Here is a 15,992-nt window from a genome sequence, read left to right on the forward strand (position 1 = left end):
TGTTTTCAAATGCCTTTAATCATATAAAGCACATTGAGTTACTTTGTGTATGAAATGCGCTATACAAATAAATATGATTTGCTTTGGTTTGCTTATTACCCTTGAGTTCTGTTTTTAAAACAAGTTGTGTATAAATATTATGATGAGGCAATAAAAATCTATCTGTGATATAAAATGTATATGCGTTCTCATTCGCAATATGAAATGAGTTTGACACCCCTGAAAGTATATAGGACATATTTGGGGCCTGGTGGTTAAGCACCCCCAAAAACGTCACCGATCGCCAGTTGTATAGATTTCACATCTAGATTTTCTTAACACAATCAGTTAAGGTGGCATGGTGGAGCAGCTGTAAAGTGTTGGCTTTGCAGTTCTGAGGACCTGGGTTCAATCCCAACCCTCCCTGTATGGAATTTGCATGTTCTCCCGGTGCCTGTGTGTTTTTTTTCTGGGCACTTTGGTTTCCTCACACATCCCAAAAACTTGCAACATGAATTGGACACTCTAAATTGCCCCTAGGTGTCATTGTGAGTGCAACTGTTGTCTGTCTCCATGTGCCCTCCAATTGGCTGGCAACCAGTTCGTGGTGTACCCTGCCTCGTGCCCGATGACACCTGGGACAGGCTCCAGCACTCCCGGGACCCTTGTGAGGATAAGCAGGTAAGAAAATGGATGGATGGGTGGATGGAGAAAAAGTCATAATAAAATTTACAAATGGGGCGAAGGGAAGTTACTGTGCATATAAAAAGTCTTCATAACCCTGTTCAAATGACGTTCGTAATAATGAAAAAAAAAAATGAGACCAAGATAAATCCATTATGCGAAGCGCTTAACCTCACAGGGGTCGCTTCATAAAAAATTCTACCATTAGTGACCCTTAACCAGGATAAATGAAATTACACAAATGAAATTTTAGAGAGGTTAAGTTGAAAAAAAAAAAAAGAATATAATGAAGTTGCTCAAGTCTGCACACCCTCATATAAATAGGGATGTGGTAGTGTTCAGAATCATATAACAACTCGTTACTAAACGGCAGCCAGGACACACATGCCGCCATTTAAAGTGCCTTATTTACCCCAAAGAAAGATTTTTATTACGCTTTTCATTTTTTTAGTTGCATGCTACAGCAAAATGGTCCACAGAGAATTTCCACAGCGTCTAATTAAATTAATAAATAAATTTTACTATAGCGAAATAGTGAAATGACATATATATATATATTAGCTATATTATATATATTATTATAAGCCCATCAATATTAGGATAAATAAGTAACAAAATAAATGAGTAAAAACTTTCAGTATTTCTGTCTATTTATCTTATTGTATTATTTGATATTATTTATGCACGTTTAGTCTACATTAAAGGATTTTATTTTATGGCCACGCCTACGTGGGCGGTGCTTAACGATTTTCGGGAGGGAACACATTCCCCCACGTTCATCAAGCGGTTGGAAAGAAAATACATAAAAATGTAGAAATTTCCGTCGATTTGATTCCCTCCCCACCGCAGATGTCGCGTTCAAGGGTTCGGCTGTTCTAGAAGGTAATGCAGGCTCGCTGTCGTTTTTGCCGGACCACTCAGTTCATCTGGTTCAACGGACGATGGCAGTCTCCGTATCCACAAGAGAGTGACATAACAGCGGCCGTGGAGTTCAGGGAGAGCCGGGGATTCTCGTCCTGAGTCTCGTGTGGGTTCCTGTATGTTTTAGTCGATTTTGTACCCCTTGCTTATAAATTTGCTCAGCTGCCCGGCTCGACGTCATAATTATTTAATGCAGAGTTTGTGCTTTAAGGCTTCACATTCAGTTTTCCTGGATAGTTTGAATACTGGCACACATTTCCAGGCATGCTGAAAATAAAATGTGTTCACGATGGCTTAAGATGAGAATTTTACATTTTTTGACAGTCTATTGTAGTAACCTGAAGTTGAATATATCATCTGTGATGGTGTGCCAGTGCCAGAATTATCTTTATGTTTTGATAGCTTTGGTTAGGTTAAAAACAGCTCCAGGAATTTACACTTGGTAGGTGGTGTCACAGGGGTTTCTAAACAATCGCCTGGTGCCTTTTTTTTGGCCGCGTTGTCTGTTTTTAAGTAGCCCGCAGCACATCCTGAAAATCATATTTGACATATCTCATTTCATTTGCGGCAGCACGGTGGAAAAGCTGGTAAAGCGTCGGCCTCACAGTTCTGAGGACCTGGGTCCGATCCCAGCCTCTCTTGTGTGTAGTTTGCATGTTCTCCCCGTGCCTGCGTGGGTTTTCTCTGGGTACTCCGGTTTCCTCCCACGTGCAACATTAATTTGACACTCTAAATTGGCCCTAGGTGTGATTGTGAGTGCAGCCGTTTGTCTGGATGTGCCCTGCGATTGGCTGGCAACCAGTTCCGGGTGTCCCCCGTCTTCTGCCCGTTGACAGCTGGGATAGGCTCCAGCACTCCCCGCGACCTTGTGAGGATAAGCGGCAAAGAAAATGGATGGATTGATGTCATTTGCCTCCATTGTATGATTTACTTCCTACATCCAGTGGCTGGCCAAGAGAAGAGAAGTTCTCTTCTTTTACTTAATATCCTTTTCCAATAATCACACATTACCAAAGTAGTATCAAATGTACATAATACACCAATGAATACAGATAATTCGATTACAGGAGTAAATAGAATGTTAATTGTGCCGCTTTTCTGCTCTATGTCACAAAAGTCACCTACATACAGATTGCTGTAGTTATGGCAATGCGACGTGTTTTTGCTTCTGCTAAGTATCGGAGGAAATACTGTATATTCTAGTGGGATGCTCGGTCCACAGGCCACCCAAAAATTCAGAAAAATCATTGAATGTTTACTTTGTTTTAAGGCTGTTTAAAAAGATGATAAATATATATCATATATTGTATGTATGTACTGTTGTAAATATACAACAGTATATTAATGGTTCAAATAAAAAGGAAGTAACATAAGAAAAGAAAAACAGTCTATATTTAGGATATGTAAAATATTCATCAACACCCAAAAAAATTCCAGGGTTAAAAAGTGTCATTGTTTGCAGTCAGTAATTGTTATAAAAGAGGTATGCATATAGTCTGCTAAACTATCATAAAGGCAGCAGTAACAGTGGTGGTTGGAGTGTGCCATGATCGCGGTGGTAGCACCTATCAAATACAAAAGCTGGAAAAAGTACAACAGGGGTGGGAGGAGTCCAAGATAATTTCCCCTTCATGTTTTTAATTCTTGCACTCTGCAAGTTCTCAAGATTGGTTGAAATAGGTAGGGGATCAGGAGTCAAAATCACTTTTTTGCAGTCCTTTCCATCAGCTACAATCTGATTTGGTCCTCTTTTGTGGTAGCACCAACCAGACTGGAGTAGAGGAACCTGGAACTTGTTCAATGGCTGTTTCTCTCGGCCATGTCATTCACAATTTGACATCTCTAGTTCAACAGGTTATGGATTCCAGCCTTCCATGTTTGATCCTCTTCATCCTAACCACTTCGACCACATGTGTTGGAGATGATTGCCTGCACAATACCACTTGCCATCGTGACTATTGCGTCCTTGGAGCTGGCCCTGCCGGACTGCAGATGGGTTACTTCCTCTCCAGAGCCAAAAGAGACTACATCATCCTGGAGAGAAACTCCGGGCCTGGCACTTTCTTTCACAAGTAGGTGGAGAGCGTTTAGTCTCCGCTGTTTTGTTCAGACATATCAGATTCATCCTTTTATTTTCTTCATGTCAAGATATCCCCGGCACAGGAAGCTCATCAGCATCAATAAGATCCACACTGGACGCCAAAACCGAGAGTTTAATCTCCGCCATGATTGGAACTCGCTGTTGAGCGATAAACCAGAGCTCTTGTTCCGTCAAGTAAGCAGTGAGTTTTACCCGCCAGCTGATGCCTTCCCACTTTACTTGTCCATGTTCGAGCGGGAGCTCGGGCTGAAGGTCCAGTATGGCGTGGATGTTGGAAGGATCAGGGCAGAGCTGTCATCCACCAGTAGAAGTTACATCCTAACTGATCAACATGGAAAGGAGTACACATGCGGGTGATTTTATTCCCTGACTTTGAGAGTAAATCTTCACATACCATAGGAGTATAAACTCACATTGTGTTTTTTGTCCTGCAGGGTTCTTCTGGTGGCTACCGGTTTGTGGGTTCCTCAGGAGGTAGAATTTGTTGGATCCAACCTGGTCGAGGGCTATGAATCCATCTCCACCAACGCAGAGGACTACAAGAATCAGGCTGTACTAATTCTGGGCAAGGGAAACTCTGCTTTTGAAACAGCGCAGAGCATTTTAGGACACGCCAGTCGGGTTCACATGGTCAGTCGTAGTCCGGTCCGACTGGCCTGGCAAACACATTATGTTGGAGATCTCAGGTAGGACCATAGATCAAATTCTATCTCCCTTCCTTTGTCGTTTCAAGCCAAAAGATATCCAACCAATAGGATAATGCAGATTTGATTCATTTCAGATCTTCCTACCAGCCAGCTTCCTCTCGATATTTGAGGATTACAGTTCTACGTGTTTTTACTATAACCGTTTTGCACTGGAGATTTTCATCCTGTAACGTGACCTGACCTTTTGTTTGTGTTTTCAGGGCTGTGAATAATGAACTCATAGACACATACCAGTTGAAGTCTCTTGATGGGTTAGTAGAAGCCACCCTGGAGCGAATAGTGATTGTTCAACAAAAGGAAGATGCAAGGAGCAAATCAAGCAAAGCGAAGAAGCCACAGTTATATGTGACGATAAATAAGTACATTCAAAACCAGTCGGAGAAGAACACATCGGATGTGGCAGCTGAAGAACTGCTTGGGTACCACATTGACAATTTCTCCCTGCGGAAACCTTACGATCGTGTGATCCGATGCCTTGGCTTTCGATTCAACTTCAGCATATTTGACAGGTACAAGTTATTCTTTAGTTACTATAGTATGTTGGCTTTGGTCATTGGCAAAATTGTTTCTCTCCTGAATCAATTTTAACAAATTAGATTTTTTTGTTCATGTTGATGTGTGTCTGTTGAGATAAATTGTTTGTAGTAAAGAGATAACTTTTTTTATTGTCAATTTTCATCACCTGTACATTGTTCTTCATACATTTCCCATGTATCGCTCCACGCATTATAGGAATACTCACAACTATTGTTTTAGATAATTTTGATAAAAATTCAACTATCTCTCCAGCTCTGCCTGCCCACTCAACAGTAAAAATGCAAAAGGAAGGTTGCCACGGGTGACGGCCTGGTATGAAGGCCATGACACTCCTGGTTTGTTTGTACTGGGTACTGCTGCTCACTCCAGAGACTACCGCACGTCAGCCGGTGGTTTCATTCATGGGTTTCGCTACACAGGTAAAAATAATGATTGCTTATTTTTCACTAACTTGGTTGATGATACAATGATGGTGAGAGCCAATACCCTAGTACCTCTAGCCATGTGCATTTGCAACATGGTTTTTCCTTAATTTTGTTTGTGTCTTAGTGCGAGCTGTGCATCATTTACTTGAGCAACGTTACCATCGAACACCGTGGCCATCTACAAAACTGTTGACAACGCAGCTACTGTCTGCAATTTTGAAGCGGGTGGGTGAAGCCTCTGGCCCTTATCAGATGTTTGAGATACTCGGGGACGTGATATTGCTGAGAGGGTAAGTTTTGTTTTATGGCTTCACAACATCTTCCCACTGCTCATTTCATTTTGTGATAAATGGCCTTTTTACATTACAGGCGTTTTAGATCAAGCGAACGGAAATGTATTGTACACACCTTAGTCTGATTGAAATTGTATTAAAAAACAAACAAAAAAAGGCCCCTCTGACAGCTACTTCTGTTTGACCCATTTTTGTATCCATTTTGTCCATATTTGGCTAAGACCGTCCCCTTTCCTCTGATTGGTCACCTTCATTCATGTCAAACAGCAACTTATGAGAGCAAACGTTTGTTGACAGTGCTGACCCTGTAGCGGGGAATGGGTTGTTTTCACTGACGTCATATTTTTTGCTGAATTAGCCACACACTACTGCGCGCTGCCATTTAACCTCTTTACCTAACGCCTACCCAGTGCGGAGGTCTACGGAATACTCTTGGTTACTATTTGTGTTTTTGTGTTTCACGGGCGTCTCGGGACTCAAGTACACAAGAGAGGAATTGCTAACCATCAGAGAGCCTTCTTCTGACTTTTCTTCTGACGTTTTTTCAACAACTCTCGCCAATTCGCTGAAGCTTTTTCCAGAGATACAAGTCGGCATGCTCTTCAAAGCCTCGCGATCCAGTACACAAGTCCGGCTGCGTAAGCGGGGACATCGTCTAACGCAGGGCTCAGCAACCTTTTTGAGGCTGAGGGCTACTTCGTGAGCATCGATCGTATGAAGGCCTACGTGACCTGTTTGCGGCAAATTTCAGACTCAATTCATTACATGTACATAAAATATTTTGATTTTAATTTATTGTGGTAAACGACATTACAGTAATTTTAAAATTTTAATTCACGTAAGCAAGTCAGATTCACTTTTAAAGTACAAATGATAGTAACAATTTGTGGCCTGTGGTATTTTTAGAACATACCTCGTAGGCGCCTTATATGTTCCTCGGGGGCTACCATTTGCCTGCAGGCACTTTGTTGGTGACCCCTGGTCTAACGCTTCTGACGAAAGACTTTGGACGTTCTGTGGCTCTGTGTTTCACGCAGACTTGGCTTTGTGGACGATTGCCCGACGGTGCTATCGTGCTGGACGGCTTCAACCTCCATTGTGCTGATGTGTCGCCGAGCTAAGTTAACAAGCTTAATCGATACTCTTTTCAGAAGGCCACTATTACAGTTAAGATCGTTTTTTGTTAGTCACTTGAAAGATTTGAGAAATTTGTGAAATACTGGATTTGTTTGTTCATTTTTGCTTCTGCCATTGTCATCAAATTTTCAACAAATCATAAACATTTTGCTTTGCTTGTGGCGAACTAATATACAGGTTTTACTTTTTGAAAAAAAAAATGGAATAAATGGAGTTTGCCTCGATATCAAAAAAAATAATATTACACCATCTTTCGTTTTTCCATGTTAGCATACAAGTAAGTGCTTCTCCTTCGTGACATCTGTCACATAGAGTAAAAGATCAAGGACACAACACTGCGCCTTTGTTACGCAGTCCTGAGTCCCATGATGTTTGTATTCTAGGTAGCCTAATAGTCTGGGCTTGATCTGCTGTACGTCGCCTCTTTAATAAATGCAGTTCGAAACACAACGTCGTCCACCTTGCCAGTGTATGAGAAACAGCGCTCACGGATCGAAAATGGCCACAGTTCGAGGCAGCATAACGGGTGACGTCACATAAAAACAACCCATTAGGGGTAGATCTTTGCTAGTGATGTAGTGATGCTCGAGAAATTAAACTGAACTGATTCTAAGCCTCTCAACAGAAAAAGATCTGAAATTCAGGAATGCACGGTCTATTTTAATTCATATTACGTTTACTGGGATGGCATAGAATCATCCTCAATACTAGAAAAAGTTGGTTTGGTAAAATGGCACCTTTAATACCTTGTTTTGTTTTCCTGTCTCCTTGCTTTGACTCAAAGCTCTTACTGCGAGTATCTGGAGGAATTTCCACTCCAGGCCTTGCCTCAGTTCTCTTCTCTTTCGGGTCATGAGGTGTCTGAGCATGGATTGGTGATTCTGCTGATGCAGTATGGAAAAAAGAAGATTGACTATTTGGGAGGAGGCAGGGCAGTAACAGACTGGACAAATGCTTGGAAATCCAGCTTTCTACACCCAGTTTTATACTACTATGACACACTTCCTACTGGTGAGTAAGACTTGGTGACTCCCTCAAGTTGCAGGACCTTTTTAGGCAGTGCCATTTAAGAGGTAACGTATTCTGTATGGAGGCAGCTGACTGAAATACCAGTATTGTATTTTAGAGGAAGAGATGAAGAACCGTCCACATGGGTGGCCTTTACCAAGGCCCAAGGCAATTCATCACATGGTTGAAGACTTCCTCACTGAGTGGGATGGCCCCATCTCTCACATCCAGCCTTTGCGACGTTTCCTGGAGCACTGCGTCAACACTGACCTCAGAGCCTTCTATGCAGGTAGAGAAGACCCACCTGTTGGGCCTAAAACGGAGTATGCACATACAATCTTTAATTTGAATCCTATCTGTGCTCCTCACATTTCAGTCTTAGTATTATCACAGTGCACGGGAGGACGACTCATGAATGTTGATGAATGTTGGTGTGTGTGGAGCACTACGTTGCCCGTCTTTAGTGCACCACACACTCTATGAGCTATAAGCTATGATTGCCATTTTTTTTTTCATTATCTTGTGTGAGGTCTCATATTTAAAAATTATAGCAACGATGGCATTTGTATGTGTGCCACCCACTTTAAGAAAAAAAAACAATACAATATGCCAACAAAGATAGGTCACTCACTGTTGTTTTCTTTCATCTTTTAGAATCTTGTTTCCGCTTATCCCTCACCCACCGCATGCCTCCACTGTTTTGTCGCCAAGGATACTTGAAGCAGCAAGGCATCGCCCAGAAAAGTAAACAGATGCATTTTCATTCCACTGGGCCTTCACCTGGTGGACAACATGCAGAAACATCAGCTGCTCGTTCCACATTTCCTAACTACCTGCCACAGGCTGGAGCCTCCATGTCTTCAGGTCTCAGACTTGACTTATGAATGTTTTGCCTCTTCATGGACATAGAAATCCAGACAACCTGGATTGCTCCTTTTCTTTACCAGTTTTAATTTTGAGTTTATCATGCATTAAACAGGCTTTATTACTCATATGCATACATCAAGATAAATTTCCCGCTTTCGGCCAAGGCTAGCAAAAGCCCCATGGAGTTTGTTTTTTTCACTCGGATATGGTCGGAAATCTGTCAAGGCCGACGATCATGAATGTTTAATGTGTTAAATACTGTAGTTCCAATTTGAAATCCTGTTGTGTATTACAGTGGTGTTGTCCCTGACAAAATCTATGATTGTGGAATGGAACGATACCCAATCATAAAAGAAACTAAAGGTCATGCTGTTGCTGGACTTCATAAATGCAGGACCAACTTGTGTACAGAAATTATGAGTTGGCAAGGAATCACCACTGTAATGTAGCTAGTTACCAGAGAAGCGAAGAGCTAGCCTTGCTTCTTCCACTTTTTTTTTTTGTTTTTGTCTATTGGGTTCAACTGAGTACTATCCCAGATTTCTGGTTTATGGTAGAGGACTCTTCATTTTCTGTGAGACCATAAAATGTGTGGTGTGGTGGTCATTTACAAATATTTTACATGACACAGAGTCACTATATTAACAATAAACAATAGTATTTTTTTATTGTCATTGGTTGAGTCTAACCCTTTTTAGAAAGGAGGACCGGAGGCTGTGTTCCAACTACAGGGGGTGACACTCCTCAGCCTCCCCAGTAAGATCTATTCGGGGTTGCTGGAGAGGAGCGTCCGTAAGGGAGTTGAATCTCAGATTCAGGAGGAGCAATATGGTTTTCATCCTGGCCGTGGAACTGTGGCCGAGTTCTACTCCCTCAGCAGGGTCCTCGAGGGTGCATGGGAGTTCGCCCAACCAGTCTACATGTGTTTTGTTGACTTGGAAAAGATTTTTGACTGTGTCCCTTGGGGAGTTCTGTGGGCGTTCTTCGGGACTATGGTTTACCAAACCCCATGATACGGGTTGTTCCGTTCTTGTACGACCAGTGTCAGAGTTTTGTTCCCTTTGGTGGCAGTAAGAGAGTTGGACCCCGCCAAAGCTGCCGTTTGACTGCGATTCTGTTCATAACTTTTATGGACAGAATCTCTAGGTGCAGCCGAGACTTAGAGGAGTGGTGATTTTGTGGCCTCAATACTGCATCTATGCATTTTGCAGATGACCTGGTTCTATTGGCTTCATCAAGCCGTGATCTCCAAGTTTCAATGGAGTGATTGGCACCCGAGTGTGAAGCAGCTGGGATGAGGATCAGCACCTCCAAATCAGACCGTGGCCCTCAGTCAGAAAAAGGTAGCGTGCCCATTCCAGGTCGCGCGATGATATCCTTCCCCAAGTGGAGGTGTTCAAGTACCTTGTGGTCTTGTTCATGAGTGAGGGAAGAATGGAGCTGGGGATCGACAGGCGAACTGGTGCAGCGTCTGCACTAATGAGGGCTTTGTATCAGTCTGTAGAGGTAAAGAAGAAGCTAAGTCAAAACGCTAAGCTCTCAATTTACCAGTTGATATTCATTTCTACCCTTACTTTTGGTCAAGAGCTGTGGGGTCATGACCGAAACAACAAGATCCCAGATACAAGCAGCCAAAATGACTTTCCTCCGGGCTCTCCCTTAGTGAGAAACTCGGTCATCTGGGAGGGGCTTACTGTCAAGCTGTTGCTCCTCTGCATTGAGAGAAGCCAGATGAGGTGGCTGGGGAATCTGATCTGGATGCCTCCAAGGCGGCTCCCTGGTGAGATGTTCCGGGCACATTCTACTGGAAATAAATCCCGGGGATGACCCAAGACTCGCTGGAGAGACTCTCGGCTGGCCTGGGAATGTCTCGGGATTCCCCAGAAGAGCTGGATGAAGTGGTTCTGGAAAGGGAAAGTTGGCCGTCCCTACTAAAGCTACTGTCCTCGTGACCTGATCTGGATCAGCGTTAGAAGATGGATCAGTTGAGTCTCAGGTTCCAAAATTCAGCGAGAAGTTAATTTTTGCTGCAACTGCCAAGAATGATTGTCCTTTTCTTAGTCTTATCATTTGTCACACGGTGTGGTAATGCAATACAGTAGTCACTAAAAGCAATTGGGGGACACACCTAGTTTGCATCACAGAATTATCGTTTTGCCCGTCATTCCTTTGCAAACTGACCTGTTTCTCACAAATATGTACATAGACGGGAATTTACTTATACTGTACTATTAAAAGAAGCAAGATGTGTCCAGATTGTGTATTTAAAAGTATTGCAAGTGGGTGTTTTTTTTGGAACGTCATCGGAGTATGTACAGCATTCCACGTCAATTCACATAAAAAAAAATAAGACGATAGAAAACAAAAATAAACTATTCACGTCCTTTATACATTACCCGCACGTGAATGTACGAAATACGCATGCGCTGATGCATGGGTGCGTGTAGTAGTCAGTCTTTTTGTGATTCGCTGCCTGTTTGCTTGTTCTTATTGGACAGGACCAGGTGAACAACGTGGAACTTGATTGGTTAGATTTTAAGTCGTGTAGTTGTGACTGATCAATGGGTGTGCATTTTACTAATTTGGTTAGAAACGGGAAAACGCGAGACAGGGGACATTTTGATGTTGTGACGGGAAGAGCTACTATTAGTAGTTTTATGATAAAGGAAACATATTATTATTAATGAGGCGTTAGATGTTCCCACGCGCCGGAATGAAGCACATTTCATCGGGGTAGCTATCACACCCAGTATATTCATTTATATATTAATGGCGACATGATTGCATTTTGCGCAGAGAGCAGTGTGCTAACAAATTTGTATATTAAAAACATCTCTCACATGTCATGAAAATAAGTAAGGATGGACGGGTGGGGCTCAGTCGTTGCAACAGATAATGACCCTTCAAGCTCCGAGGGGGAATACACATTGGAACCAGGGCCTGAACATGAAACCCGAGAGGCGGAGGAAGGAGCGCATCGGGGCTGTGTGGAGCGAATGGACGACGGGTCCACCAATATCGGATTTGGATTAAGTGGTATTGGAGAAAGCAAAATGTTGTTGGGACGAGTCGGACAGAGAGACGACAAAGAACTTCGGTATTTGCACTTATTATGGGAACCGGGACGAGCAGAGATTGGACCCGGTGGCGTGACCAATAAACTGGGAAAGATGACTGGGAGCAGGGCTCGGCGATTTCAAAGAGCCTCGAGGAACCCCATTGGTAAAGATGTGTATGGTAAGACAGTTTTTTTTTTTTAATGAACAATTATGTTGACGTTCTCTTAATTATTCGGCTCATAGGCAACCTTTAAACGAGAAAATAACGTTTGCCATAGGTAGCATATGAAATGGAAAATACTATGTATTCATCACAGACTGTTACTACTGGTAAATATGATACTCTGTTCATGAAATGGTCCCTTAATCGCCCCAGGCTGTCCATATGCATGTGGATAGTTTCTCCCATATTTCTCAAAACTGCATCATATCAGGCTGTTAAATGGATTATTTGTTCTTGAATGTATTACAATCAAAGGCCATTGCCTCGCTCAAAAAGCAGAATATGTAAATCCCTTCTACTTTGAATATCTTCTCATCACAGCTGTAAAAAGACTGAGAGACGCCGCAAACAGCAATGACATTGACACAGGTACAAATAGAATGTTGATGCATTTTTTTTTTAAACATGAGGACATAAAGAACAAGGTGTCTGATCAATAAAAGTGTTATTCCAGTTCGGAAGCTCCTGCAAGATGACATAGACCCATGTGCAGCAGACGACAAGGGAAGGACGGCCTTACATTTTTCTTCCTGCAATGGCAATGAAAGCATTGGTAAGTTGAAGGCAGGTATGGATAGGTTTTCAATTACGCCATCTTGTGTGTCATAGATGTCAAAGAACACGGGTGATAGGTGAAGCGGGATTTTTTTTTTCCTATCGTCAATTTATCCGATTGGTTTGAGGTGGTGGTGACACACAAGATGGCGTAATTGGAAACGTATCCATTCTAAGAGATTTGATTATGGATTTGACAGCTTCATTCTTCCTGAATCATATGTGAAAACTGTCTCCTGAAAGCTTTTAATTTACAATGAATCAAGGTAGTGTAAATATTTAGTCACATAATGTTACTGAAGCATTTGCTGCTCATAAGACTGTTAAGATACACATTTGGCAAGCATTAATAATGATCAAACACAGTCATTTTTAAATACATACGTATATTCATGGATGCATAACCATGTTACATAAACGGTCACTGTTGGAATGAAAAATTGGGTTTTGATACCTATAAATAAAAATTTAAATAAACCAAGTTTACTGAAAATGAACTGATGGAAAACAATTAGTATTTTTAAAAACTTTGACCTTAATCCTATTCATGGTAGCTACTGCATCAGTCACATTTAAATAACAGTTTTAACATAACTCCTCACTGACCTTCCTATTTTATCTCAACGGCACAAATTGTTTTGATTATTTTACATGATTTTGTTTACAGGATATTACTTCAAAATAATGCAGTGCTATCTCTATTTATGTCTGCAGTGCAATTACTGCTGAGCTACGGCGCTGACCCCAATCAACGTGACAGTCTGGGTAATACCCCACTCCATCTGGGTAAGAGAATAGGGAGATCTTGAACCTGGAGTGCATGTGTTTCCCGTGACTACTTCTGTCCTAGTGTCACAAGTTGTATTAATAAGTATATAATAAAACATGAGGAAGTGGAAAAGTGGTTGAAACCTCCGCATCATGGTTGTGAGGTTTCAGATTTAAAACCCAGCTCTGGACTTTGTATGAGGAATTTGCATGTTCCCCTTTACTTACGTTGGTTTTCTCCACAGATTATTATTCATCCTCGAACGTTCCATAAATATCCATTTGAGGTTCATATAAGACTAGTCAATACTGTCCACAGGTGTCAATGTGAGTTGTTGTTTGTCTTTATGTGATTGACTGGCGGCATGTCTAGTGTTGTTTACCCCGATTCTCACTCAACATTAGTTAAGATGGATCCAACTCACCTGTGAACTTAAGCAATATAGAATGGACAGATGGTAAAATACACATTGTTGTTTTAAATATAAAACAATGATGGAATCAGCTTTTAAGATTGCAATTTTCTGTTGTTATATGATCATTTTCACCTGTCTGTCTACAGCGGCCTGTACAAACCACGTGCCTGTAATCACCACATTGCTAAGAGGAGGTGAGAGACTAGTTCTGTGTATGTATTAATATTGCCCTCCTTTTCCATTGAAGGAATTAAAACCTCTGGATTCACTGATGATTTTGTTAATGTATTTAATTAAAATTATTTTAATGTCATGACAGTAACTTAATGGTTATGATTTTGGGGTTACTGAGTATTCATGAGGCAGCATGGTGAATCACCTGGTAAAGCATTGGCCTCACAGTTCTGAGGACCCGGGTTCGATCCCGGCCCCCCCTGTGTGGAGTTTGCATGTTCTCTCCGTGCCTGCGTGGGTTTTCTCCGAGCACTGCGGTTTCCTCCCACATCCCCAAAACATGCAACATTAATTGGACACTCTAAATTGCCCCTCGGTGTGATTTTGTGTGTGTTTGTTTGTCTTTATGTGCCCTGCAATCGGCCGGCAACCAGTTCAGGGTGTACCCTGCCTCCTGCCCGTTGACAGCTGGGATAGGCTCCAGCACTCCCTGCGACCCTCGTGAGGATAAGCCGCTAAGAAAATAGATAGATGAGTATTCATGATGTAACTGACAACTGAGCAATCCTGTTTATTTGCAAAGGATCCCGTGTGGACGCCCTTGACCGGGCTGGCCGGACCCCTCTGCACCTTGCACGCTCCAAACTTAACATTCTGCAGGAAGGTGATTCTCGTAGCTTAGAAACGCTGAGAGGAGAAGTCACACAGGTAGAGAACACCATCTTTGTTGTTCCTGTTATAGAGAATTTACGTTACCATGCCCCACCGGCCCCCGCCCAAACCTAATCATTTTAGTTTAGGAGCTGTTTTGTGCTTCATTCATATCTTATTGCCTTTTGGGTATCCAGTCTGAAATTAAAAAAAAATCTGAGATGTGTGCAAGTTTCCAAATGTTTATGAATCATCTGGTGATGATGACAATTTATGAATGATGGAATTTTTCCCAATCAGATTATTCAAATGCTGCGGGAGTATCTCAACCTAATGGGGCAAAGTGATGCTAAAGAGAAACTGGAACACATTTCCTCCCAACTGCAACACACACGAACCAAAGAGCAAGTAAGACGTACACAGTGATGACATTGCAAATCATTGCATGAATGATTTATCATATTTATGAATCATTCAAATATTTTTCAACGCACAAAAAAATCACCTGGTCTTTCTTTAGGTGGATGAGGTGACTGATTTACTGGCCAGCTTTACTTCACTCAGCCTTCAGAAACAGAATTTGGGAGACAGGTAGAAGATTAAGAAACCGGAGTCCTGCTCCTGTGATAAAGCATCCCTCAGATCCTCCGACCTGAACAGTGATTCATACCTCTGCTCATAATCTGGACAGGATTTCAGATTCAGTCCCACTGCAAAGAATGTCATTCAGAGTTCCTCTAATTCTGGAAACAACAAGTTATTTCATCAAAAAGGAGACAGTTTTTTTTAAAGACGAGAATTAAAATTGATTTTGAGGCATGGTGGCGCAGCTGTAGAGTGTTAGCCTCACAGTTCTGAGGACTAGGGTTCAAATCCCGGCCTCGCCTGTGTGGAGTTTGCATGTTCCCCCTGTGCCTGGGTGGGTTTTCTCCAGGTTCCTCCCACAAAAACATGCATTCATTGGACACTCTAAATTGCCTCCAAATGTGATTGTGAGTGCGACTGTTGTCTGTCTCCATGTCGCCTGCGATTGGTTGACAACCAGTTCAGGGTGAACCCTGCCTCCCTTCCAATGACAGCTGGGATTGGCTCCAGCACTCCCACGACCCTTGTGTGGATAAGCGGTTCAGAAATGTATTGATGGATAAAGTTGATTTTTTTCTTTTTTTTTTTTTTACCCAAATGACTGAAGTCTGCTAAAATAAGGGAGAAGGTTGTAGGTTTAAGAGTCTTAAATCCTTTAAAAAATCATTCATGGAATGAAAAACTTATGAAATTACCGTATACAAACTCATCATGCTGTACAAATATGTTCATGTATGTTTGAATATTCTGAAAGCAGTCCATGTAATGAATTAATATAAATATTTTTTTGTGAAACAATTCATTTCATGTCAAGCCTGTTCATTGTCCATTTAAAATTTCTTCTAGACCAAAATAGTCCTCCTGTTTTATTGTTCCTTTCCATCTTCGGTGTGTCCTTCCAA

General features: G+C 41.9%; 2 protein-coding genes across 8 annotated transcripts; both read left to right on the forward strand.

Moving 5' to 3' along the window:
• The first annotated feature begins 1,406 nt into the window (after positions 1-1,406).
• foxred2 (FAD-dependent oxidoreductase domain containing 2) lies at positions 1,407-9,333 on the forward strand. Of its 7 annotated transcripts, none has more exons than XM_061846883.1 (11): positions 1,407-1,700; positions 3,431-3,656; positions 3,733-4,038; positions 4,120-4,371; positions 4,593-4,901; positions 5,182-5,348; positions 5,479-5,644; positions 6,685-6,813; positions 7,569-7,795; positions 7,911-8,081; positions 8,447-9,333. In XM_061846883.1, exons 2-11 carry the CDS (start codon positions 3,442-3,444, stop codon positions 8,674-8,676), a joined length of 2,172 nt encoding a protein of 723 aa, XP_061702867.1. In that variant the 5' UTR covers positions 1,407-1,700; positions 3,431-3,441; the 3' UTR covers positions 8,677-9,333. The 7 variants fall into 7 exon arrangements, with proteins under 7 accessions (XP_061702867.1, XP_061702870.1, XP_061702872.1 ...); XM_061846886.1 differs by having other exon boundaries at positions 3,439-3,656; XM_061846888.1 differs by having other exon boundaries at positions 1,407-1,690; positions 6,685-6,768.
• Positions 9,334-11,234: 1,901 nt separating this feature from the next.
• ankrd54 (ankyrin repeat domain 54) lies at positions 11,235-15,888 on the forward strand. Its single transcript, XM_061847244.1, has 8 exons — positions 11,235-11,896; positions 12,263-12,310; positions 12,396-12,494; positions 13,211-13,282; positions 13,827-13,874; positions 14,438-14,562; positions 14,806-14,913; positions 15,026-15,888. Exons 1-8 carry the CDS (start codon positions 11,521-11,523, stop codon positions 15,098-15,100), a joined length of 951 nt encoding a protein of 316 aa, XP_061703228.1. The 5' UTR covers positions 11,235-11,520; the 3' UTR covers positions 15,101-15,888.
• Positions 15,889-15,992: the final 104 nt, after the last annotated feature.

The sequence above is a fragment of the Syngnathoides biaculeatus genome, chromosome 16, assembly GCF_019802595.1.
Source record: "Syngnathoides biaculeatus isolate LvHL_M chromosome 16, ASM1980259v1, whole genome shotgun sequence".
Lineage (NCBI taxonomy): Eukaryota > Metazoa > Chordata > Actinopteri > Syngnathiformes > Syngnathidae > Syngnathoides > Syngnathoides biaculeatus.